Genomic DNA, 26,564 nt, shown 5'->3' with positions numbered 1-26,564 from the left:
AAGAATTTTTAGGATATTTCTTGCAATAATGGAAGGAGGGCTATGGCTGAACTTTCCAGTTTGTTAAAACGATTGCAATTATTAGGTCAATATGATATGACTTCAAAAGAAATATCGATTACGATTAGTTTGATTTAAGATTTATCAATATAAATGAATATGAGCTCAATAAATCAGAATTTATTTTTAAAATGCAACTTAAGATTAATCAAGCTTTTAAAAACCCTTATAAACTAGATGCTCAGATACAATAAAGAAGTAAATATAATAGCTGATATTTTTGTTTTGTAAAATTTTAATTTTTAGAGACACAAAATAAAACAAATAAATTTCGACTTAGCATCGCATGTTTTTAAGGGGGGAAATCCCTCTGGAATTTTTTATTTTTGCATTAATTTTTGTTTGCGTAATAAACTCATTAATCAACCGAAGAACTATTAACAGTGGTCTTAGCCTTAAAATGAAGCCTCAAAAGTCCCTGATAGTCCCGAAACCTACGCGCTCCGAACCTACCACAGTACGAAAACGAAAACTTTAAACGCATTTTTCTCAAAACGAGTTTTTTTCCGCGCCGTGCAACGTAACTCAAAAACTAATGAAGCTATCGACTTGAAATAAAATGCAAATTACTCGTTAACTTATTTTTACAATAAATATTTTTTTAACAAATTTTGTATAAAAAAACATTGTGTTTTTTTCGTTTTTTTGGTCTCTAATTTTTATTTTACACTTTTTTTTTTTACTAAATTTAGGTTCATGCAATGCGTATAAATATGTTTTATTGGGAAAAAAAATTCTTTTTTGATTATAAATAATTTTCTGGACTTGGGCATTGCACGGCGCAAACTGTAGACGCCAACAAAATTGTATCAATACTTCATAATGTCAATAATATCATATACTTTTCCAAATTTCAATAAATGTTTTCGGTTTTCAAAATAAAATAATTGAAAAAGCTGTCTTCCAGAGGGATTTCCCCCTTAATAGCATTTTAATAGTAATAATAGTAATAACAAAATATTTAAAATAATATTGGTCGTCTCGCCATACTACAATGAAGAGCAACACTTCTTGTTGCTTTTTGTTATCTTTATCTTTGTTAATTTTGAATTAAAGAAATGAAAAACCCACATTGTTCAAATTTTTTGTTTTCTTTTCTTGTTTTTGCATTTTTTCAACACAAACTTATTGTATTCTCATTTTTCTTACATATTTTGCTTATTAGAAAGTAAAATCAATCTATTCTCCAGGGATTTGAACAGAATTTAATTTTTAACAAAAAAAATTCTCTAAAATGTCCGTTTTACAAATAAAACTAAACAGATTTGAAGGTCTCATAAAATTTAAGAAAATTTTTGATAAAATTGCTTTTGTTTATAAAATTTGACATAAACGTTTGAAATACAAAATTAAATCGACTAATATTGTTTTTATTGTAAAAGTTTTTCAAAATTATTAATTATTTTTACGTAAAAATTTTACTTAATTCGTTCTAAAACTCAAAACATGGTATAACACTCAAGTCTGACCTGTTTCACAGACTACGTTCCATTTTCCAAAAAATTGGTTCCACTGAGTCTGTATTACAATTAGAATGACAGAACCAATGGAAAAAAACACACAAACAAACAATAAGCAAGTGTTTGATATCATAGCTGATTTCCAAGAACCACAGTGTTTGAAGATGTTGAAAAGTCTGCGTTGAAAAAAGAGTGACAGGCAGGCAGTTGTAGACGATGAAGTTTTGTCGCTGAAGACAAATCTTACATGTAATCTTGCAATACTTCCACGGAATTAGTTACTTACTCACTACGAACAAACATAATGTGTTAAAAAAAATAACAGCTTGAACGATTTAAAGTTCACCTAAGGGTGAGTGATATTACGAAAGGCATGGTGGTGAGAAAAATAAGGATAATTTGATGTATTATACCTAGTATGACATAGAAACTGAAGTAATAAGTTCAATATATTTGACAACACCTATCTGGATGCCGAAGTAACAAATCTGAAGTGGGTAGATGTGAATCTAGCAATAGAAGTCTAAGAAAAAATGATAATGAGAGCTAGAAACGGAAGTGAGTCGTGCCGGGGTTAAAGTTCTTTTTTTCAAAATTCTGCTCTTCAAGATTCTGCTTCTCATAATTTGGTTTTACAAAATTCTACAAAAAATTAAAATAGGGACGAAATCGGCTAACGCGATAATCGATAATTGATTTTTGAAGCAAAATTACCGTTTTTTGTATATAAACTATCGACTATCACCTTAGCCGATTCCATCCCTAGGGTTTGGAGAATGTTAAGAATAGCATGCTTGTTAATGTTTTCCAAACACTTTTTTAATTTTTGGCAGAATTTTATAAAATCATGTTCTCGCAAAATTGTCAATTTGTTTTACATACCTAAATAAATAAATTTAAAAAATCGGGAAAAGGTTTTTAATGTTAAATACATATAGACCAGGGTCGATAATTTTTGAAACCAAAAAAAATCATAGTAGAATGAAACCCATTGGAAAAGGAGGTGAATATGATGAAAATTAAAGGAAAAATAAATTACGGGCGAGCCGAGTTCGGGAAGTGGGTGGGTTGAGTTTTTAGTGGTAAAAAATGGTATATCTCGATTTCCGGCAAAACTACAAATCCTATAGAAAAAAGTTGTACGGCAAAGTTGTAGGTAATAAAAAGGTCTACAACTTTTGTATCAACAATTTTTTCACATAACCTCAAAATTTATGTGAAAAATTCAAAAAACCGAGTTTTTGGTTTTTTATTTTTATCTTTTTCAAAAACAAAAATTTTTCTACGAAATTTGGTGAAAACTTACCTTATTATGTCTCAAATACACTGTAATTTATTTGATTTAAAATATTAATTTGTTCACCTTATTTTGACTTAATACCAAAAAAACACCCTAATTTTCAATCGAAAATTCACGTGTCAAAATATCAGCTTTTTTCAAAAAGTCGGTGGGCATTTCGTTCGTTAAAATGTCTATTTTCTGATGGTGTAAAAAAAATTGTACATTAGTATACTATAGAACATGTTCTAGTAAAATTCAAAAAATGAAAAAAGCTTGAATTCGAAAAAAATTTTTATCATTGTTTACAATTTTGGCCTATTTATTCAAATTTACACTTTAATTACTCACAAAACGTAAGATTAATCAATGTTACATGAAATCTTACGTTTTTTGAGTAATTAAAGTGTAAATTTGAATAAATAGGCCAAAATTGTAAACAATGATAAAAATTTTTTTTCGAATTCAAGCTTTTTTCATTTTTTGAATTTTACTAGAACATGTTCTATAGTATACTAATGTACAATTTTTTTTACACCATCAGAAAATAGACATTTTAACGAACGAAATGCCCACCGACTTTTTGAAAAAAGCTGATATTTTGACACGTGAATTTTCGATTGAAAATTAGGGTGTTTTTTTGGTATTAAGTCAAAATAAGGTGAACAAATTAATATTTTAAATCAAATAAATTACAGTGTATTTGAGACATAATAAGGTAAGTTTTCACCAAATTTCGTAGAAAAATGTTTGTTTTTGAAAAAGATAAAAATAAGAAACCAAAAACTCGGTTTTTTGAATTTTTCACATAAATTTTGAGGTTATGTGAAAAAATTGTTGATACAAAAGTTGTAGATCTTTTTATTACCTACAACTTTGCCATACAACTTTTTTCTATAGGATTTGTAGTTTTGCCGGAAATCGAGATATACCATTTTTTACCACTAAAAACTCAACCCACCCACTTCCCGAACTCGGCTTGCCCGTAATTTATTTTTCCTTTCATTCTTATCATATTCCCCTCCTTTTCCAATGGGTTTCATCCTACTATGATTTTTTTGTACTTTTTAATGTTTTTGAAGGCATCGGCACTGGTCTAATATCTTCGAAAAATAATTAAAATTTATTAGTTTATCAAATTAAAATTAAATTTTAAATTGAATAATAAGAGGAATATTTTATATCACACAACATCTTATTAGTTTTCAACTGTTTACCTATAGATGTTAGTTATGTATAAGAAAGTCAATTTAGGAATTTTGAAAAATATTTGCGACAGTCAAATAACGAACAGTTGTTAGGAAAGTACCAAACTTGCTTAAATTTTTAAGACTTTTTATATAGAAATTTGGAAAAAAAAATAAAATTCGTTTTTTAAAAAAATAAAATAAAATCTGAAATCAAATTGCCCTCCAAAACAAGTATGCAATTTTGATTGATATGTTAAGATGCATTTTTAGAAAAGAAATTTTCAAAGTCGTTAGAGTCGTTTTTTAAGAAACCAATTTTGTATAAATAATTTTTTGGAAAAAATGTTTTAAAATAAAATTGGTATGCCATTTTGTAAAAATAACTAATCAACATCTAAAAACAAAATTTAAAAAAAAATTCAATGTCCCGTTTTCGAAAATTTGATTTTTCAAAAAAAAAATTATTTTATTTTTTTGGAAATTTGTTTTTTGGTTTATATTTAAATTGTATAAATGCTTCCTCACAAAAAGTTTCGCTGAAATCGAATAAGCAATTTCGGAGATAATCGGATTTGAAAAAAAAAAAAAACCGTTCTATGGCAGGAACCGTTAATAATGATTTTCCAAAAAAAAAATTTCATTAGAAGATAGACCTTAGATTAAAACTTACATTTAAATTTTTTAAACAAAATCGTTGGAGCCGTTTTTGAGATATTTCAATTTTACAAAAATCAGTATATGACAAATACCATTATTTTTGGTCCAAAAAAATTAATTCCAAAAACCCCTCTGGAGAGTCGCCAAATAACGCTACATACCAAGTTTGACATTAATTGATCCATCCGTTTAGGCTGTAGCTCCTTATACAGACAGACAGACTGACAGACAGACAGACGGACTTCCGGGACCCACTTTTTTGGAATTCTCTACCATCGTAATGTCATGGAAAAATGTTATCTCAACTTTTTTTTTGTACGAATGCATAACTTGATATATGTATAGTACCTATATCGCAAGTAAAAAAGCAGAATTAGCAAAATTTGTTTCCAATAAACACCCACTGGCAGAATTGTTCAAGACAGAATTTTAAAAAGCAGCATTTTGAAAAGCAGAATTTTGAAAAAAAGAATTTTCGTTAATTTCGTTTCAAGTTGACATACTATCTTCAAAACGATTTAACGATTTATTCATCTTCTCGATAAAAAAAAACCAAATTGTCACCGCTGTGATGCTATTTTATCGTTTATTAAAAGAGTTTCTGTTATTCGACATATTTCTTCAACTGAATCATATTATACCCTTTCATTATTTCCTTTGACTTCAAACAAATCAATGTTCTATCAACCCAAAAGCAAGTATGTATTAACAATTTACATTTTATTGTTACTACAATATTCAATTATATCATTCGTGTAGATAGATCTGCATATTCAAATAAATTAAATGACAACATCTGTAGAAAATTACTAAGCAAACTTCTCATCTAATGCAGTTCTATTTTTAAATGAAGAAGAGTGAAAACCCTCCAAGCTGCTAGTAGTAACAAAAACAAAAAGTACACCGAGTATCATGGGAATAAAATTCCTTTTATTTCTACTGCTGAATTTCTATCCCTATAAAACCTTACCAAGGAGTGACGCGTTGAATTTCTCCCCAACAAGTTAAAGGCAACAGCAAGTTCATAATGCGCTTTTGAGTGTTTTCTTTATCGCCTAGTTACTATGAAAATCTCAAGAGAAAGTTTAATCAATACAACACAGGGAGTCTTTTCACTTGCAATATTGTATACTTTCCAGAAGGTTATTGTATTAGAAAAATGGTGAGAAGAAAAAATAGAAATTAAAAACTCTTCAGCAAAATTCTAATAAATGTGCCCTTTTTCAACATTAGCCACCAAAAAAGAAACTCTCGAAAAAAGAAAAGGCTCGCCTGGAAGCCGAACAAGCCGAGCTATTACGAATTGAAATGGAAAAAGAAAAGTAAGTTAAAATTGCCTCTATAACATTATAATTAACAAAGCATTAAGCAACAAAAATAACACAACACTCAAACATAAACAAACAAACAAAACATAAATTCTATAATTAAAGGCTTAAAAAAGTCGAAGAAGAACGACAACGGAAACAAATCGAACGTGAACAAGCCGAAAAACGGCTACGTGTAGAAATCCTAGAAAACAAGGAGCGCCGTCAACAACTAAAATCAAGCATGGCGTATTTTAATGACATCCGTTCGTTAATTGACACAATCAAACAGAACGAAAAGGAAAACACCGAATGGGAGAAGTTCATGCGATGCAATGGTCTACCGAGCGCCAATAGTCCAAGTGATTTGCGAAAATATATTCACATGTGGAAGGTGGACATTAAATGTCGTCACGAGGAAGAACGCAATTGGTTGTTGAAAACCAATGAACGTACACTTCTCACACAGGATTCAAATGTTGCCGATTTATCACGAAGCGACCTGCGGAGACAGCAGGGCAATTTGGGGGATTTGTATGCAGGTCGGATCGAAGAGGTCCTTGGGGTGAGTGATTTATAGAGGGACTCTTTTTCATTATACTGTTAGACCATCAGCAGAGAGACGTGTCTGAATAATCAAATCAGCTAGAAAAAACTTCTTGTCTGATTTGAATGTTAAATATATATTTATATAGACCGCATTTTACACAGATACTAGCGGAAGTTGATGATTCTATTGGTGATTTAAAGCAGTCAATAACAACGGTGACCGATTTGAATAAATTGAAAGCGGAAATAAGAGATTTTCTGAGAGATTATCTAGATGAGTTCACATATAAAATTCTTTCGCATGTCGAAAGGGATATGGAGTAAGTATATATTTGCATTACAACAACATTATGCATGAGGTGTCACTCGAGAAGTCAATTTATTTTTACTTATTCTAAGGGGATTTCAATAATAAATATATCTCTGATGCTATCTTCCCTCAGCAGAGTGAAGGTTTTATATGCTATTGAATAAGTGAAGGGGTTTACGTTGTCTTTCAGGTCCTCCAGATAATGCAACATGTTTTTTTTTCGAATTTAAGGGAAAAGGTATAAACTTGGAAAATTTCATAACACAAATACAATAACAAAACGGTTAACTTAATCATTCGAAAGAGGATTTATGGGGTTTTTCTGTTTATTTTTCTTTTTGTTTTGTTTTTTTTTTTTTTTTGTATCGTTATTTAAAAGCTCAAACGTAAGTGAACATTATCCCTTCTTATATTATGTAGGTATGAGCATTTGAAAAGTAAAAGCAAATTTTGTTGTCTGTTTGATTAATGTTTTGCCGTAAGAACTTAAGAAAGCCTATAAGAAAGTGCTCATTCTTCGTTTGTCATTAGACTTGAGACATATTAAGTATTAAAAAAATAAAAGAAAATGACTTGAATACATATACGTTTGTACTACAAATATGCATAAATATTTCCATATGCTATCTAGAATGTTTTGTACCTTATTTCGAATTTGGTTAGATTGGCTGAGATATTTAAGTTGATGAAGTTGTAGTCACAAAAATATATTTTGCTCTATAGCATCTTCAAAAAGAAAAGCTTAACTTGTAACTGTCATTTTAGGTATTCATGAGGGGTTGGGGTCGAAATTCTGTATGGGCCAAAATTCGGATTTCAAAATTCTGTATTCCAAAATTCTGTAAATGGGTAATTCCATGAAAAAGTGGACACGAATTTTGAACAAATTATGCAGTGTTTTTTACTTTTTTATTAGCAAATTACTATTTACAAAGGGCAACTCTTTATGCAAGTTGCAAGAAAAGATTCTTTGTTGTATTCTCTTATGGATAGACATATTCAGGGAGTTTAATAACTTTTCTTAAAGCATTTTTATAGCATAAGCTTGCCAACAACAGAAGAATTTCACATGAAAATGACGGAAAAACAAGCAAACTGAAAATATGATGAGTCTAATAGTGACGATGACAATATCCCCTCGTGAGTGCTAAAATAAGTTAACATTTAATCAAGCTTCGTTACACACTATTCGATTAAAAAAAAACTTGAGTGAAAATGCATCTTTTCTTTACTTTTGGAACCACAAATCGCAGGTAACATAAGTTACCAAAATAATGTAACGTGAGTTACCTAAATATTTTAAAATTTTTCCTCGAAATATTGAAAAAATGTTTGGTTTTGTCACTCATATTAAAAGCTTGTAATTTTGTATGTATGGAATCTTCATTGAAAACAAATTAAGATTCTTAATTTCACATAAAAACTTTATACTGTCGGACTCTTAAAATTCGTGTCCGATTTTTGTAACGTGAGTTACCATCAAATTTTTATTTTTCCCAAGCAAATGTTAAAAATAAGGACAATTTTTTTAGTTAATTATGAAAGTAATAGTTATGCTCCATTCATGGATAGTAATTTCGTATCAATTTACATTAAAATTGAAAAAAAAAAAATTATTTATGTGTTGGAAATTTTTGTGAATGTAACGTGAGTTACCATGGAATTGCCCAAATGATTTTTTTTTTCTTTTATCATTTACAGAATTTTGGAATACAGGGGTCTAACTACGGCATACGTTCGTTAACGTTTTGACTATTGATAGAGACATAAAGCGTCAATACGTTAACGTACGTATGCCGTAGTTTGACCCCAGATCTTTGGTATTTCCTTTGCAGAAAATACTTTGAAGTAAAGTATCTCCCCAATTAATTTGCATATGGCAATGACTTACCTTGAATACCAAAATACGAGTAATATAGCCAAGAATCTTCATTATGTACATATTTCATCAAATTGTTTTTTGTTATTTTGTATTTTTGTTTTTTTTTGTAAGGTAAGGGTTTATTTCTCTTTTATTGTAAGGTCTTTTATTGCCATTTTTCTTGACACAAAACTGAAATATTTAAGTAGAACTCATATGCCCTAATTTTTCCTCTGCGTAGACTGTCACATAAGGTCACATAGCAAACGGCTCTTATACACTGTTATACTAAACTTGTTAATTGAATATAAATTGTTCAACAGGCAAGATAAAAATGTATAAGTTTGGAATGTACAGAATTCCAAAAAGCAGAATAATGGATTTGCAGAATTTTGAAAACAGAATTTTGGATTTACAGAATTTTGAAATACAGAATAATAGAAAAGCAGAATAATGGAATACAGAATTAAGTTCATACAGAATTTTTTATTCAAATACAGAATTTTGGTCATACAGAATTTTGGAATGCAGAATAACGACCCGTTCCCATTCATGAGCTTCAATGCACTCAAATCTTAATATTTGGTGTTTGGTGATCTCATGAATTAAGTACATTCCACTATATAACATCAAGCCAAACAAACACTAGGCATTCATGTTAACATAAAAACAATGGAAATGTATCATAAAAACTTTAAAATAAAATTAAGAGTTTAGTTTTTGAGGTCCAGATGAGAAAAACTTAATTATATCTTTGTGGTTCTCTGCTAAAAGCCTATATTTCACGTACAACTTCTTGTAAATCAATGAAACCCGGCAGCAGAAGTGTGGAAAAAAGAGGTTGTCTATAAAGCCGGTTTACGGACGATGATTTTACGTGATAACGTCGTAAAACAGGTTCTGTGCTTTTGTTTAAAATGAGTCAATTGAAACGTTTATTTATTTCAAACAATCATAATTTACAAGAAAAGCTAAAAAATATTACTTTTTTTCTTTTTCTTACTTTTTTTCTTTTCTCATTAGGTATATTAATTTTTTTATTTTAAAGGCTTACAAAAAAAATTATGCAATTTAAAAGCCAAGTATTTCTTCTTACGAATAAAACCATTTTTAAATTTTTACAATGCGCAAAAAGTATAAAAATAATTTATGGAAAACAATCATTTTCATTAAAAAAAAGCAAAAAAAAACATGAATTTTTATTTTCTCACGTCATTAATTCCATTTTTTTCCCCCAACAACCTATACAAAATTTTATACCATCTTAAAGCTTATTATCTAAGCTCAAAATAAATATATCGATCAGATCTATTAGACATCTACAAAAAGAGATAGAATTTTTTGAACTCGATCAAATTTCATTAAAAAAAGCAAAAAAAAACATTTATTTTTATGTCCTCACGCTATTTTATCAATTTTTTTCAATAACAACCTATAAAAAAAATTATACCATGCGAAAGGGTGAAACCCTTCATATGATGCTTCAATCATATTCCTGAGATGCCTACAAGAGGAGTAAGAGACAGACTAAGATTACGGTACTTCCCACACTGGTGGCTGTTCGGGGGGCAACAGATCTCCACTGGTGTTTTGAGGTTTTTCGCAATTTTCTTGATTTAACATTGTGTAGCTTGTAGTTAGTCTACCGTTATGTGTGATATACCAAATGAAAGGTAATTGTATCAGGATGTTCATAAAAGTTCAATCAAATTTCTAACTACTCTAGATCAAAATTTATAACCTGTTGAATTTGAAAAATTTACTTTACCGTTAACTCAAAATTGTGTTAACAAAAATGATTGAAATTTTGTACACATATAGTCCTGGTTATGATCTATCATTGTTTTATGCACTTTGTTTCTCTTACTGTTGAAGAAAAAACGATAAAAACCAAAAATCCTTCATTTGGATAAGGCTTTAGGTTATTATCTTTCAAATAAGCTATAGAAGATTTTTGTATCTCTAATAGTTTATTTTTAATTTTGAATTTAAATTTTTGCCGCACTGCGAAAATGCGAGAGGGTAACGTTGGAAAATGGCGTCACTTTTTTGTGGTGGCTGCCATGGTTCATCGATTTATCACGTCAAAAAACCTTAAACATTTCAATGCTGAGTTATCAATGCTTTTAACTATGCAAGGGGTAAGCCTTCGGCAAAGTTGTTATTATAGGTAGGGGAAATTGTTTACAGAAATTTGATTTATATCAATAGAAGAATACAAAAAAAAAATAATTTAACAGTCCTATACGGATTTTCTTCAAAGATCTTGGTTTTTGAAATAAGAATTTTTGAAAAACAACATGGGTGTTTTAAGTATTTTTTGCTTTTAAGAATTTTCGAAAGCTTGCACAGAATCTCAAACCTAAAAGTATTATAGGTACGTAGCAAATCAAAAATGATTTTTCATCCAATAAAAGGGAAAACTATTTATTTTTTTTGCTGTAAGTTTTTTGACCGTTTTCAACAGTTTTTAGGATATATTTTTTATTTTGATAGATAGATGGATATAATTGATAAGGAAGATAGATAATAGGCAGGACTCTATTTATGCAAAATTTCTCATTTTATCGATGTTGTTTTTTTAATATTCTTCATGTTTCTTACAATTTTGAATGTTTGGCTACACTATACGTTCGATGTTATAGTTGAAATAGCTCATGTATAGCCAAATTTGTAAGAAATTCGAGGAATATTTAAAAAAATATTTTTTATGCACACATTTTACATTGAATTTTTTTTTTTTTAATGCAGACATTTTTGTATTTGCAAAAATATTTCTTTTAATGCAAAATATTTTATTTGCAGTAAAAATTATTTTATTTTCAATGCCAATGTTTTTCTGTTGCAATAACATTTTTTTTAAATGCAAAACATTTTTTGTTGCAGTAGGTATATATTTTTTTTCTTTGCTGCAATTTTTTTTCAGTTGTGATACATTTTAATGCAAATTTCTTTCAGTTCTAATAAATATTTTTAACAAATAAAAAAATATAGTATTAATTTTTTTTTTATTTTCAAATGTAGGTATGAACTAATATTTACATATATACAAATCTGACTGTTTCTATGAGTTTTCAGATTGTATAAAATTTATAGTAGGTTGTCATGTTAAAATATCGACAAATTTTTGTGCGAAAAAAGTTATTATTTTTTTTTTCGTTTTTTCATGAAAAATATGTTTTTTCAAAAACTCATTTTTATACTTTTTACATAACACAAATATATGTAGTTTAGAAACTGTTTTTGTAAATTTTTCATATAACAAAATTGAAAAAATGATTAAAGAAAAAAATGGTAATTTCTTTCTCTATTTTTTTTTTTTTAATATGATTGCCCTCAAAAAACAAAACGCACAATAAAGTCATAACGTGCTCAGCATAAATATCATAATTTTTATTTTAGATTATTATTTTATTTTTTTTTTTTTAATTTGTTATACATAAAAGTTGACAAAAAATTTAAACTAATTATACCTAATGCACAATGTTTTCTTATGACTTTATCACGTAATAACATCGTTCGTAAATCGTAACCCGACTTTACAGACGACCATTTTTTTTATTTTCCTTGTACCTATTTCGCTTTAAATTATTTTTAAATTTTTATGTAGAATTATATAAGTTCTATAATTTAAAATAATATAATATTTATAATACTAAAAGGAGCCCTTATCTTATCGAGATCTGATATGGGTGGCCCTCAGACAACGAGGAGTTCCGGAAACCTATGTGCGGATAATTATGGACATGTATGATGGAGCAGTTACTAAAGTAAGATGTGCAGCTGGAGTCACCGAAGAATTCGAAATCACAGTAGGTGTACACCAGGGAAGCGTCTTGAGTCCTCTGCTCTTTATTACCGTTCTTGATTACCTGCTCGAAGGCAAAGTGACGGACCCAAAAGTGCATCAGTTATTCTTTGCTGACGATGGAGCCATCATAAGTGAAGACCCGATATCCCTGCAACGAGCACTTGATGTATGGGTGGATGTTCTAGAAGGTAGTGGGTAACGCATAAGCGCGAAAAAGACAGAATACCTATGCTGCCCATTTTCTGATCCACACAGGCCTATTCCTGACATTTATTTGAATGGTGTAGTGCTTCCCAAGTGTGAAAAGTTTAAATATCTGGGGTCTATGATAAGTAACGAAGGTAATTGTGATGACGATATCAATCATCGCGTAAGCGTAGGGTGGATGAAGTGGCGGGAAAATTCTGCTATCTTCTGTGATCGAAAAATGCCCCCTAAGCTGAAAGGAAGGCTTTACACCGCAGTTGTGCGTCCAGCACTCACATACGGTTCACAATGTTGGTGTTGGACAATGTACAAAAAGTATGAGAGTAAGTTAACGGCAGCTGAGATGAAGATGCTTCGCATGACAGCAGGAGTAACAAAGCTTGATAGAATTAGAAGTACAAAGATCCGAGGAAGCCTTCATGTTAAAAATACCATCTCCCAAAAAATTGAACACGACCGACTCAGTTGGTATTGCCATGTTCAAAGGAGAGATCCTGAGAACCCCGTCAAAAAAGCAATATCATATAACGTTCCAACACGAAATAAAAAGAAAGGTAGGCCTAAAAACTCCTGGTACAAGCAAATGCAAAAACACCAGCATTCGGTTGGCCTCAGAAACGGAACAATACAAAACCGGGAGGCTTGCCGCCGATTTCTGAGGTCAACCCGGCGAACCCCACAGGCGGATCACTAGTGTGAAGCAGTAACGTGGGAAGGTTATGATCCCCTCGACATCGAGATCATAACAGCGCCGAGAAAAAGGAAGAAGAAGACTAAAAGGAGCCCTTATAGTTGTTTACGTTTTTTTTTTCATAATTTTGTATGCATAAAAAATTATAATTTGTAATACGTTAACTACTAGCGATCTAATACAATTTTTTTAATATTTGCGCTAGGGCTAGGTAGTTTTATAACAGAATATTTCTCTCCCCTAAAGAACTGAGCCTTCATCTCTATAGACCCAGCTATAACTTTTTAGATTAAAGCATATTATAAGTCATTGATTTTAGTATTAAACTCTCTGCTCGGAGTTTACGTATAAGGTTTCAAAACTGCCCTTGTTAACACCACATGATTCTTTTTATTTCACCAAGGTTCAAAAATAAGACTTCAGAACTAAATAATATTTATATAAAATTCGTATCACGTGTTCTTCACATTCCAACATTAACAGTTCATTCCAAAATATTTGTCTCAATTAACTGAAATCCAATAAAATAGGAACAATTTAATTTGTCCTTAATGCTAGAAGTCCATTTAAGATAATATTTTCTTTTGTCTCTATTTTTATCTATATTTTTTTTTTCCTTCCCATTACATACCTACTGTGTGACCCCATTCTCCTAAATTTTATATCCATTTAGACCTGATAGACCAGGAGTGTCTAAGCACACATACATATCGAATGTTTTTAAGAGCCAAGTTTGGACAATAGCTGCGGATGCTAACGTGTACGTTTTTTTTGATGATTTGATTTGAACTTATACAAATACATTTCTATATATATGTATTTTTCTATTGTTGTATAGAAATCCAAAGGATATAAAAGCAAAGGTCGATGAAAATCGTCACACCGAAATCGAGTTTCCAGTCATTGATATGCAAATAACGTTGCCACCATCTGTGAAAGTCACTAACTGTGCCTTTCGAGGCCTGTGGCTAAACTATGACCACTTTAGTGACTATTGTCCAACTTTTCGTCTATTCAGGCATAAAAAAGAGCACTTAAGTACACCCAACTTTATTCTTTTTCCATTCAAGGAGTGTCAGCATATTAATTTATAAAATTTTTCCTTTTTTTTTTTGTTGTGCTTTTTGTTCTTTTGCCCAGATATTCTACTTCAATCGAAGAAGGAATGGAAAAAACGCAAAGAAATCCTTCAATCAATGCTCGATGAGGCATCCGAGGAATTGCCAATAACCGATTTCGATCCCAGTAGCGTGTCGGACGAACCGACCGCACCTCGTGAAATTGACATCGATAAAATATACAATGATTACGAGGACGAACAAAATAAGGCCCGCCGCAAGGACATGGGGCTAAACGCGTCCGAATTGGGTGAATTCGATGTGAACTTACGTAAGTATCGCATTATTGGGGGTGTGTTCGTGGTCGATTATTTGGAACAGCCGCAGCAGGATAAAAGATTAAACACAACGTCCTTCACTCGAACAAGTAAGAGCATATATACAAAAAAAAAAATAAAATAAAAATAAAGAGAGAGAAAATTCACATAGATAACAGTAAACAAAGGTGATTAATGCTTGTGTGTATAGTTATTTCTCCTAGCAAACTCACAAGGAAGCCATTTCGGCAATCATATAAACCTCCGCCACCACCACTTCCGGGTGTTCGTAGATTGCCAGAAGAAATTGAAGCTGAAATGCGATTAATTGAGGCAAGTTTGGACAAATTGGGATCAGTGAGTGTCGAGTAAGTTTCTTCTTTTTTTTTTTGGCTTTGGTTTTTAAAAAAGGTAATATTAATATATTATGGCTCATTTAAGGTATTGTTGTTTTTTTGTTGCATAATACCACTATGATACTTTACTCATTAAGTTAATTACAAATTGTGAAACTCAAGGTCAAGTAATGACTTTTTTGTTTAATTAAAAATAAAAAAATATTTAAGTATCAAAGTTTCATTATAAAAGCGGAGATACATACACTTTTGCAATTAATTAACCATTAAAATACCGTTAAATTTCAAAATTAAATGAATAAGTTAATTAAAATTGTTTTTGATGTCTCTTTTCAGAAATATTATTAATTAAAACTATGAAACTTTATTAGATACTTTTTGTTTCAAAAGTATACATATAGGTACAACACTTTCAAATATAAAAAACTAAAACAAAAAAGTTTGACCCATTTTTGAGAATATTTTGAAAATAAAAACTTTTCCTGTATTTACTAGTTTCAACTAGGTATCATAAAACAAAAAACAATCTAATGCAAAGTTACTGACTGGTGTATATCTATTGAAATGAAAACACAATAGCAACACATGTCCTTAGGCAATTGAAAAAAAAAAATGCATAAAGGATCCCTTTTTGAAATAATAAATGAATTTCAACTTTATTGAAAAATATATTGAAGCTGGAAAAGTGGAAAGGAGATATTTTAGAACTTTCTGAATCCAAAGCTAGTAAATTAAGAGAAAGTAGTAACTTTATTTTATTTGGAGGACGTTTTTGTTTACTATTCAAAGGTGCGAAAAATATCAGCAACAAAAAATTTCAAAAAATCGATTTTACCTTCGACCTCAATCATCCTTCTTAAAAAATATATTAAGGAACTATAAATTACGAAATTCTAAACGCCTAGCCAAAGATTATGGTTGGTTTTAACAAATTGACATTTTGATAAAAATAAAATGGAAGACTGGAGTCGCACGTTCTGGCTCTTATGGTAAAAGTAACTCTAATGCTAAAGCTTTTTACTGAATAAAATTAGGGAAAATTTAAAATTTGATATTTTTAAGCAATTTCATAAGTAGTGTAAAACAAAATAAAATCAGTTTTTATAATTAATTACCTAAACACCGTTTAAAATGGTCTTTTACACAAAACCAAGTATACCATTTGATTTCTTGCATAAAAAGCAATTTTTTAGAAAAAAAAAATGCCGAAAATCGTTTTTTAAAAAAATAAAATTTTTTATATATAAAAATTTCCTAACATTATTTTTCAAAAAAAAAAATGGTATGCCACTTTTAAGAAAATTTCAATAATGATGAATTTTATTCATCAAAAAATTGATTTTTCAAACAAAATTTGAAATGATATTTTAAGGTTCCTGTAAAAATTGTTGGTCGAAATCTGCTTTGTCGTTTACGATAAATTCATAAATAACAAAAAAAAAAACGTTCTATGACAGCTACCGTTAATAACAATACAAAAAATATTTTTTTTATTTCCAAAGGAAGCTTTTATGTGTTACACTACACACAAAAATTTTAATCAAATACGTTAGAGCTGTTTTTGAAAAAAAATTACTTTTCTATTTTCGTTCTATGACAGGAACCGTTAGTTTTGGTCCTAAAAAACAATTTCAATTTGTCCTCTTAGGTAATCACCAAAAACTGTTAACTACCAAGTTTGAAGAAAATCGCTCAATTAATTTAGACTGTAGCTCGAGGTACACACAGACAGACCGAAAGACAGACAGATAGAATTGCCTGACCCCGACCCACTTTGTGGTTCGAATTTATTTCCGAATCCTAACCTTGCCATAAAATACATATGTATATCGCAAGTAAAAATGAAATGCACGACTCCGAGGATTTTTACTTGCTCTATAGGGCAAGTATTGGTTTCGTGTAGAAAAAAAAAATCGAGGTTTTAATCAAAACCAACATTATGATGATGGAGAAGATCAAAAAAGTGGTTTTCGTCATGCCGTCCGTCGGTCTGTGCGTGTGTGCGTCTGTGCGTCCATCTGTACATCGAGCTAGGTCCTAAACGAATGGATGGATTTGCTTGAAACTTGGTACAGATGATTTTTACGTAATTCCCTAGATCCTTTTTTTTTATTTTTTTAATATCTCCATTTTAACGCATACCTCCCATATAACGTTTTCGAGGTATTGCAAATTTCTCGAAAACGGCTCTAACGATTTCGATCAAATTTGGTGGAATACTCTTATTCATTCTAACAAAACTGCGTTTTTAGTTTTTCTCAAAAAATGCGGAGAACGGAAATATGGCGTTGCCGTTTTTCAAAAATTGACATATTTTTTAAGTTCATATATTTCATCAAAGCATTAGTTTTTTTATTTAAAATTTACAGAGATCATTAAGTATAAAATGTTAAAAAAAATATTTTTAAAAACATTTTTGAAAAAAAAAAATTTTTAATTTAATTTTTAAACTTTTGATTTTATTTTTTTTTTTTTTTTCGTGCATTTTATTAAGTCTTTGTTTTCAAAATATACATAAATTAGAACAAACTAAAAGCTTTCAGGGAAAATAAGATAATTTTGAGTACATGTTTTCGAAACCTAGGTTGTTCCTGAAACATAAAACTGCAAATAAAAACCTTAAAAAACTCGTGAGCAAAGAGCAAATATTATTAATTTCATTTTCCTCTTAAAGGTTAAAGCACGCTACTAAAAAATAAATTTACTGGCAAAAAAAAAATATTTATTTTATATCGGAACTTTTAAGATTTAAAACCTCTCAAAATTTTTATTTTTTTGTATTTGATAGCTTTATTTCATTTTAATTTTATTCAAACGTAACCATCACACTAATTTAACGACCATATATGTATACAATTTGAAATATCTACATTCTAGATTGCCAAATTCTGTGATATGGTTTGAACCACCTATCGCCTGTCGCTGGGAAACCGCAGAGGAGACAATCGAATTTGATAACGAAGCAAAACTTTCTGTCCCAACTTCTTCTACGACTATCGTTCCGGTTGATGATGATGTTGCTGCTGCTGCTACAGTGAAATCATGCAAGAAACGAAATGCCCTTAAGAAATTCACCGACCGGAAATGTTCTTATAATCTGACCTACCAACTTCCCGAAAGACATATCACAGATTTCAACATGCACGACATACCAAACGGCCTAGATATTTACGGTCTTCTTGAAGATTTTGTTATTCCTCGTTTGCCAGAGGGTTATTCCGTTCAAATGGAATGTAGCACAAACGATGTCAAACCCAAAGTAACATATCTCTATTTGGCCCGAAATAAACTCAAAACAGCAGATACCCTCAAAGGCACACCGAAAATTCCAATTCCAATTACACAAAGTCTCATAGATGTGGGTTTTCCAAGAGAATTTCATCCTAAATTTAATTTGAAAAAATCCGTTCGCATTAAACGACCCGACGACGATAAGGAGGACGATGGGGGTGTTGATGAGCAACATGCCCACCAGGAAGATAAGAAGAGTCAAGAGATTGTTTCTTGCAAGGATATTACTAAGGAAGGAAACTCAGCTTGTTATATGTTTTCTCAACTCTTGGAGGTGGGTTATTTGAATTTGGATAGAATTTTTTTTTAAATGGATTAAATTAAATTTTTAAACGCATGTTTATGTAATTTTTTTTTTTTTTTCATTTAAAGGATCTTGATCGATTATGTGAGATTCAAATGCCTTGCTTTAATGAGCATGTGGAGGAAGACACATCGAATTTGTCGTTAACTGGCAGTGAAGCTGGCGGGGAGTGTCTCGCACCGGGAATACCCTCCCCGGATCAAAGTATTGGTAGGAAATTCTCCGCCTGTGCTATAATTCAAGGATTGCAAGTTAAACCTGCTATCAAGCCACCAGACGATGACGATGTAAAATCGGAGAAAGCTGAAAGCAGCTCCGAATATGAAGATGATGAAGACTTTCTGAGTAAACAACTGGTTGGGGATGCATTGGATAATGGAAATCAATATTGGTGAGGAATTTTAGAAAGCACTGAAAATCCTATAATGAGCTTTTTTCTGCTGTGTATTTTGTCTGGCAAATGCCAGAGATAATACCATGAGATTAAAGCACTTATTTTTCAGCAATGGTTTTGATCGGGTCTCAAGGGGCTAGTTAGATTTGATATGGGAATTGTTACAGCTAAATGAAAAAAAGTATAAATGTGATTTGGCACAGAGATAAGATTTTAATTTTGATACACATTAAAACGTCATCAAGACAAATAATGACGAACGAAGGCCCATGTTGGAAAAAAAGAGAAAAATACAGGTTATTCTGAACAGGGTGTTCGCCATCGAAAAATGAGAAGTTAAAAACTAAAGGTTTATCGAGTGAAAAAAGCTTCGAAGCCTATACTCTAGAGATCCAATGTTTTAAATAACCAAAATCTATCATTATGTTTTTTAATACCAACAAAAAATTTATAACCCGTTACAGGATTTTGTGGAATTTGCCTTTATTTTTGCACAATCGTATGACACTTTAGATTATAAATAAACACGTTTGACGTTTCCCTCGTGTCAAATTTATGCATTATATTTTGCATTTTTTTGGAAGTTCAAATCCGTTTTTTCTGCGAAAAAGGGACTTGTGAGAGTATAGAGCACATAAATTGAGTAATTAGAGGGTACCCAAACCAAGAACTGTCAAGAAATGGCGACATGGCGACATGGCGACATAGCGATATGGCGACATGGCGACATGGCGACATGGCGACATGACGACATAGCGACATGACGACATAGCGACATGGCGACATAGCGACATGACGACATAGCGACATGGCGACATGACGACATAGCGACATGGCGACATAGCGACATGGCGACATAGCGACATGGCGACAGGGCGACATAGCGACATGGCGACATAGCGACATAGCGGCATGGCAAAAGGGCGACATGGCGACACACAGTGCGGCCTTTTGAAGAAAATTTGGACAAAAATCATTTTCTTCAATTTATAGGTACATTTCACTATTTATTTGTACAAAATTAGCTTAACATAGAATTTCTTAAGATAAAACACAAATTTTGATTTCATAAATATTTTTAAAATACGAAAATTCCTCTGATGAGGAATAACCTAAGTTATTATTTTCCTTTTGTTTGGCTTATGCAGTTGCAGTAGATTTTGTGCCAGTACCGTTTGGTTCATTGCTAAAAAGTGTTTTTTTATTTTTTTGGTTTGATTGCTAGAGCAAAAAGGCCGCTACTTTAGTCCAAGGGATGCCGCAAAAAAATCATGTTCCTTGATTTATTGAATATCTCTAAAAATTTATACTGACTCAAGTTTTTGTGGTTATATAGTCTATGCTTTTACCCTGAAGTATTATGTTCAAAGAGTAGTTATAAATAAGGCTATCAGAATTTGAAAACTCTCATGGCAACTTATAAATGCAATGCTTTTGCTTTTACCAAATCAAGGAAGGGACTTTAAATATTTTTTGTAACTGCACTTTAAATAAAAATTATCTCAAACAACAAAAAAACATTTTTTTCTTAACATTTTAAGACTTAATAAAAAATAAGATCTTTCCAGGTCCAGGTTTTCCTATATAAGTTTTTTTTGTAAACTTGTGTATAACATTTTTGTTTATTATTGCTTCCTTCATAGAAATAAATTAATCAAACGCTTTGTTAAAAACACATTTTTCTCGAAGAATATTGGCCTCAGTCAAAAATTATCATGGGCAAGAAAAAATGAACAGACTTTAAAAATTAATATCCGAGCAATCAAAAAAGATATCAAAATTTCTTAAATGCAGTTAAAAAGAATAACATATTTTGTAAAAATCTTAACTTTGCTTATACCAATTGTTTTAACAGAGAAATCATCATTAATATGAGTAAAGGTATATAAAAGTAAGCGTTTTCTTTAATCATCGTAACGTGGTAGCAACTTTGCAGATAGAGCGTTACTGTAAAACAATTTTTTTCTTAGAATAAACACAAGAATCACTCCTTAAATTGTTCTTATCTTATACGGGACAGATGTCCAAAAATTAAAATAAAACAAAAATTTAGAAAACTTTTACTTAAACAAAAATGTTTTTTATGGTTTGATCTACGCTTTTAAAAAATCATTAAAAATAGTGTAGCAGTTTGTAGCAGTAAATTTATACAGTAGCATATAGCCAAACATATAGTGTATGCGTTTCTGTACAAATTACAGGATATTTTGAGCCGCTAATTTTTTACGTCTATTCAAAGTTTCTGAACTTTTGCAAAAAAAGGAAATTAAATGGTTATTTCCAAAATTAAAACAAAAAATTTGAAAAACCCCCAATTGATTTAAAAAATGTTTTATATAATAAAACATTATACCTTCTTGATAACCCAAAAAAAAATTTTTGTTTAACTGTTAACCGTACTTTTTAAGAAAAATAACACGGTGTTACAAAAATGAGGTTTTAAAATATACGCGAGCGGAGACCTATCAGGTTTTGTAGAGCTTGTCGCACTGAATACGAAACGGTATTTGAAAATCCCCTAACACCCCCAAAATCTGGAGTTACGGGCAAAAAACGGTTTTTTGGACCTTCACCAATTGAAAAAATTCTAGCTTCGACATTTTTTTACCCATTTTCGATTTTTTTACAGTTTCTGATAGAAGATAAATATACCTTTTTAACAATGTATAAAACATGTAACTCGGTTAAACCACTTAGAATTTATAAGATGTCAAAGTTCAAAAATTCAATTTTTTTTGTCATTTGCCCAACTTCGGCATCAATTTAAAGTATATGTTTTCAAAACAACATGCTATTTAAAAAATATATTCTAAAACTATATCTATTTCCCAATTGATCGAGGTATTTTTTATGAAAATCACTTCAAAATTGGCTTAGAAAAAAAAATTTTTCGATTTCAACCCAGATACAGAAATTCGAACTTTTAGGTATAGAACAAAAATGTTGTTTCGGCACTTAGTAGGATAAGTTGGACTCCAGGATTTGATGAAGGGTTTTTGTAGAGGAGCTAAATACAAACAATTTTTTTCTTTAGGAGGGGGGTCTATCTCCCCCCGTTTAGGTGGGAGGGGCATTTTTCTAAAAAAAAATTATCAAAATAAAAAAAAATTATTAAAAAACAACGGCAACACTTACAGTAATAAATGATACCATTTCCAAAAGGCAAAATTGTGCATTTGATTCTAATTATTAAATCAATATAATATTACCAATAGTTTTTGAAATAATCGATTTCAAAGTTGAAAATAGGGGAAAAAAATTTTTTTAAAACTCATTTTATACTATTTTTGTCCAGACTGTGAATTTTAGTAAAAAAATTACTCACACAGAAAACTGCCTCAATTGATTCCTTATCGAACCGTGAAAACTATATGTTTCTATGTCTTCTAGTTTTTGGGAAAATTGAAAAATTATTTTATCAGATTTTTCTTTTTTCAAAATATTTTTTGTTTTTATTTGTTTTTATTTTTCAATTTTCTCAAAAACTAGAAGACATAGAAACATATAGTTTTCACGGTTCGATAAGGAATCAATTGGGCAGTTTTCTGTGTGAGTAATTTTTTTACTAAAATTCACAGTCTGGACAAAAATAGTATAAAATGAGTTTTAAAAAAATTTGTTTCCCCTATTTTTAACTTTGAAATCGATTATTTCAAAAACTATTGGTAATATTATATTGATTTAAAAATTAGAATCAAATGCACAATTTTGCCTTTTGGAAATGGTATCATTTATTACTGTAAGTGTTGCCGTTGTTTTTTAATAATTTTTTTTATTTTGATAATTTTTTTTTAGAAAAATGCCCCTCCCACCTAAACGGGGGGAGATAGACCCCCCTCCTAAAGAAAAAAATTGTTTGTATTTAGCTCCTCTACAAAAACCCTTCATCAAATCCTGGAGCCCAACTTATCCTACTAAGTGCCGAAACAACATTTTTGTTCTATACCTAAAAGTTCGAATTTCTGTATCTGGGTTGAAATCGAAAAATTTTTTTTTCTAAGCCAATTTTGAAGTGATTTTCATAAAAAATACCTCGATCAATTGGGAAATAGATATAGTTTTAGAATATATTTTTTAAATAGCATGTTGTTTTGAAAACATATACTTTAAATTGATGCCGAAGTTGGGCAAATGACAAAAAAAATTGAATTTTTGAACTTTGACATCTTATAAATTCTAAGTGGTTTAACCGAGTTACATGTTTTATACATTGTTAAAAAGGTATATTTATCTTCTATCAGAAACTGTAAAAAAATCGAAAATGGGTAAAAAAATGTCGAAGCTAGAATTTTTTCAATGGGTGAAGGTCCAAAAAACCGTTTTTTGCCCGTAACTCCAAATTTTGGGGGTGTTAGGGGATTTTCAAATACCGTTTCGTATTCAGTGCGACTAGCTCTACAAAACCTGATAGGTCTCCACCCGCGTATATTTTGAGTGTTACACCGTGTAATCGTTCGGACTTACCAAACCAGACTGACTAAAATAAATTTTTCTTGTTGCCAATGCATAGTTGCAACAGACTTTGCCGAAAAACTATTCTTTCCAATGAGAAAAAAGTTTTGTTTTACAATGGTTTGGTTATTAGACTATATAATGCAACCGTTACTTTTGTAAAAATCGCACATATTTTTTTTTCTTTTTGTCCAAGGAGTGCCGCACTGTGCGACAGGGCGATATAGCGACATGGCGACATGGCGACATTGGGACAGGGCAACATCTCGAATTGTTAAACTACTGCTAACTACTAAAGATCTAAACAAAGATTACATCGGCACACAAAATAAAAAAAGTGTCATGTACCAGGAACCAGACCTATCTTTTTGGGCACGCTGAATCCGAATTTCAAGTCCGTTTGACCCTGTCACCCTCCAGTTTTGAGTAAAATGCAAAAAACTCAAAAAAAAAAGGAAGTTTTTTGCCTTTTTTGGGGTCTTTTTTACATTTTTCTGGAGGGTGACCGGGCAAAACGGACTTGAAATTCGGATTCAGCGGGTCCAAAAACATATAGAAAGATGGGTCTTGTTCCTGGTACATACAACTTTTTTTTTGGTGTGCTGGCACTGTCGCGAAATGTCGCTTTCATCCCCGGCACACAAAAAAAAAGTTCCATATACCAGGAACCAAACATATCTTTCTATATGTTTTTGGACCCGCTGAATTCGAATTTCAAGTCCGTTTTGCCCGAACACCCTTCAGTTTTGAGAAAATTGCTAAAAACTCCAAAAAAGTCTTAAAAATCCAAACAAAATGCAGTCACAGCTCAAAACTGGAGTGTGACCGGGCCAAACGGATTTGAAATTCAGATTCAGCGTGCCCAAAAACATATAGAAAGATAGGTCTGGTTCCTGGTACATGACACTTTTTTTATTTTGTGTGCCGGTGTTATGATAAAATTGTAAAATTAGTTATTTTAATGATTAAATAAAATTCTTGAAATTTAAAACAACAGATTATGATGTCATTGTTATTTGTCAGATTGAATGTTATCATCTCAAGAACGATAAACTATTTTTTGCGTATGCATAACTCGACATAAGGTATCTTATCTATATAGCAACTTAAATTCCCAGAACAAGTAAGCACAAATACATAAGCAATCATTTTGTTCAAACTACATAACAAAACTGCATTCCTTTTTTTTTCAAACAAATCAACTCAAACACAAGCAGTATCGTGTTTCTGCCAAGAAAAATATTTATCTTTGACTTAAATCCTTTTCCAAATAACCGATCCGATTTATACAGATTTTGTCCATAAAGTCCATACTTATATCCACAAATGTATTCCTGCTCACATTTTAGCAATGAAGTCAACCCACCCAACAGTTCACCACTTTTATCGGTTGGAAAATGGAGTCTCCGAGACATACACGATACAAAATTTAACGAAGACAAACTTGCCATTCAATTTCGTGCTGGCTGCTTGGGTATGTTAAAATCGTAACCAGCAAAATGCGTTTGTAGCAATAATTCCGCAAACTGCACTCTAACTTTTCCCTCACCCTTATTTCTTTTATGTCTATATTGTTCTTTTGTTTTAATTGACACAGGAACATTTGGGTTTGCAATGAATCGGTACTGCAATATGCCATATCAAACATGGGAACTAAAGCCGGATGTTAAACTGTAAATGTAATTTATAGCTTTACGTATGGAACCCATTTTGAATCAAAAAGCCTCTCTCTCTACTTTGCAGTGCAGGAGCAATCCAATTCAGTTTCACAGCCTCCATAATCAGCTTGGACATGACCATCACATCCGGTGGCTATTGTGTGAATTCTTTTCAAGGCGGCACCACAGACACCATCACCAAGATGGTTGGCAAAATTCTGTCACTGACCGAACTAAAATCGATTTTAATCAAATGCGCTGTGGATATATTCCCCGATGAGGATGCATTCTGCTATACGGAGGGTTCGTGCGAGAAGAATTTTGTCATGGAAATGCATTTGTATGCCTGCATGTCCACACTGGCCCTTTCACATAATTTCGGATGGTCTAGATGGAATCTGCTGGCCGGAAGTCGCACTGCAGTTCTACTGATGAGAGAGTTGGTGGAAAATAAAAAGGTGGTAAGTTTGTAAATTCATTATCGTGAAATTTAAATGTGTGCTCTCATTCGTGTCGATGGTTTTTTTTTTTTCTTTTTTGCTTTGCTTTGTTTTTTTGCAGCCTAACCATTCAACACTTCAGGTGACACCACTTCGCACTGCTATTATCGATTGCACTGAAGTGTCAGCATGTTTCAATCCTGTGCCTGCCCAAGGGATGGGCTTTTACGCCGATTTGTATCAACTATCAAAGGTGCATATGTTGCCTAGCAGTCGCGAAAAGCAATTTTCTATGGATCCAGTCTTGAGGGATAATATTGCACAGATTCTGATGGCAATACGACCCTTGAGTTTTTGTTGATATTATACCCTGGTGAAAATTTGAAAAAAAAATTCATTCATGGATATTGACAGTTTATTTGAAAGTGATGTGGGTTTGTCAATATTAAGATTTAGGAAATGAGATATTTTTTTTGACACACGTACATACTTGGTATCATATATTTATTATTATATACTATGTATGTATACAAATGAAACATTAATAAAAGTGTAAAAAAAATACTTTGTGAGAAACAAATTGGATAAATAAAATTGTGGAGTTTGTACATGCTAGGTTTTTATCAAAATCATATATTTCATGCTTCGCAAATAACAATAAAATGAGAAAAAACACTAAAATTATTTGAAACTTGACAACGCTACACGGTTAAAAATTCTGGATTAGTTTTTAAGACAACCTTTGGAATTAGGCCTTTTTCAATACAAAAATAATTAGTTTTTAATATTGCTATTTTATTACACAGTTTTTCAATAAATGTTTTATTAATTTCAAATACAATAATTGATATGTAATCAAAAGTATTAAAATATAAGAAAATTTGAATTAAAAACTAATTCCTTTGGACGTAA

The 26,564-nt window shown here is 30.9% G+C and overlaps 2 protein-coding genes across 2 annotated transcripts in view; one reads left to right on the top strand and one right to left on the bottom strand.

The window, feature by feature from the left end:
* The window catches only part of LOC129910628 (potassium voltage-gated channel protein Shaker), a 302,087-nt gene that overhangs the window by 230,586 nt on the left and 44,937 nt on the right, over positions 1-26,564 (bottom strand). The window lies entirely within an intron of this gene.
* Positions 5,711-26,445, top strand: LOC129909523 (dynein axonemal intermediate chain 7). The gene is made up of 14 exons (XM_055986598.1): positions 5,711-5,788; positions 5,880-5,968; positions 6,080-6,518; positions 6,665-6,822; positions 14,056-14,142; positions 14,221-14,420; positions 14,523-14,867; positions 14,969-15,125; positions 17,991-18,678; positions 18,777-19,099; positions 24,904-25,028; positions 25,152-25,227; positions 25,298-25,673; positions 25,774-26,445. The coding sequence occupies exons 1-14, from the start codon at positions 5,711-5,713 to the stop codon at positions 26,011-26,013; spliced, it is 3,381 nt and encodes a 1,126-aa protein (XP_055842573.1). The 3' UTR covers positions 26,014-26,445.

The sequence above is a fragment of the Episyrphus balteatus genome, chromosome 2, assembly GCF_945859705.1.
Source record: "Episyrphus balteatus chromosome 2, idEpiBalt1.1, whole genome shotgun sequence".
Classification (NCBI taxonomy): Eukaryota; Metazoa; Arthropoda; class Insecta; order Diptera; family Syrphidae; genus Episyrphus; species Episyrphus balteatus.
The sequence above is the reverse complement of the archived record's forward strand: the minus strand, read 5'-3'. Positions and strand labels throughout refer to the sequence as shown.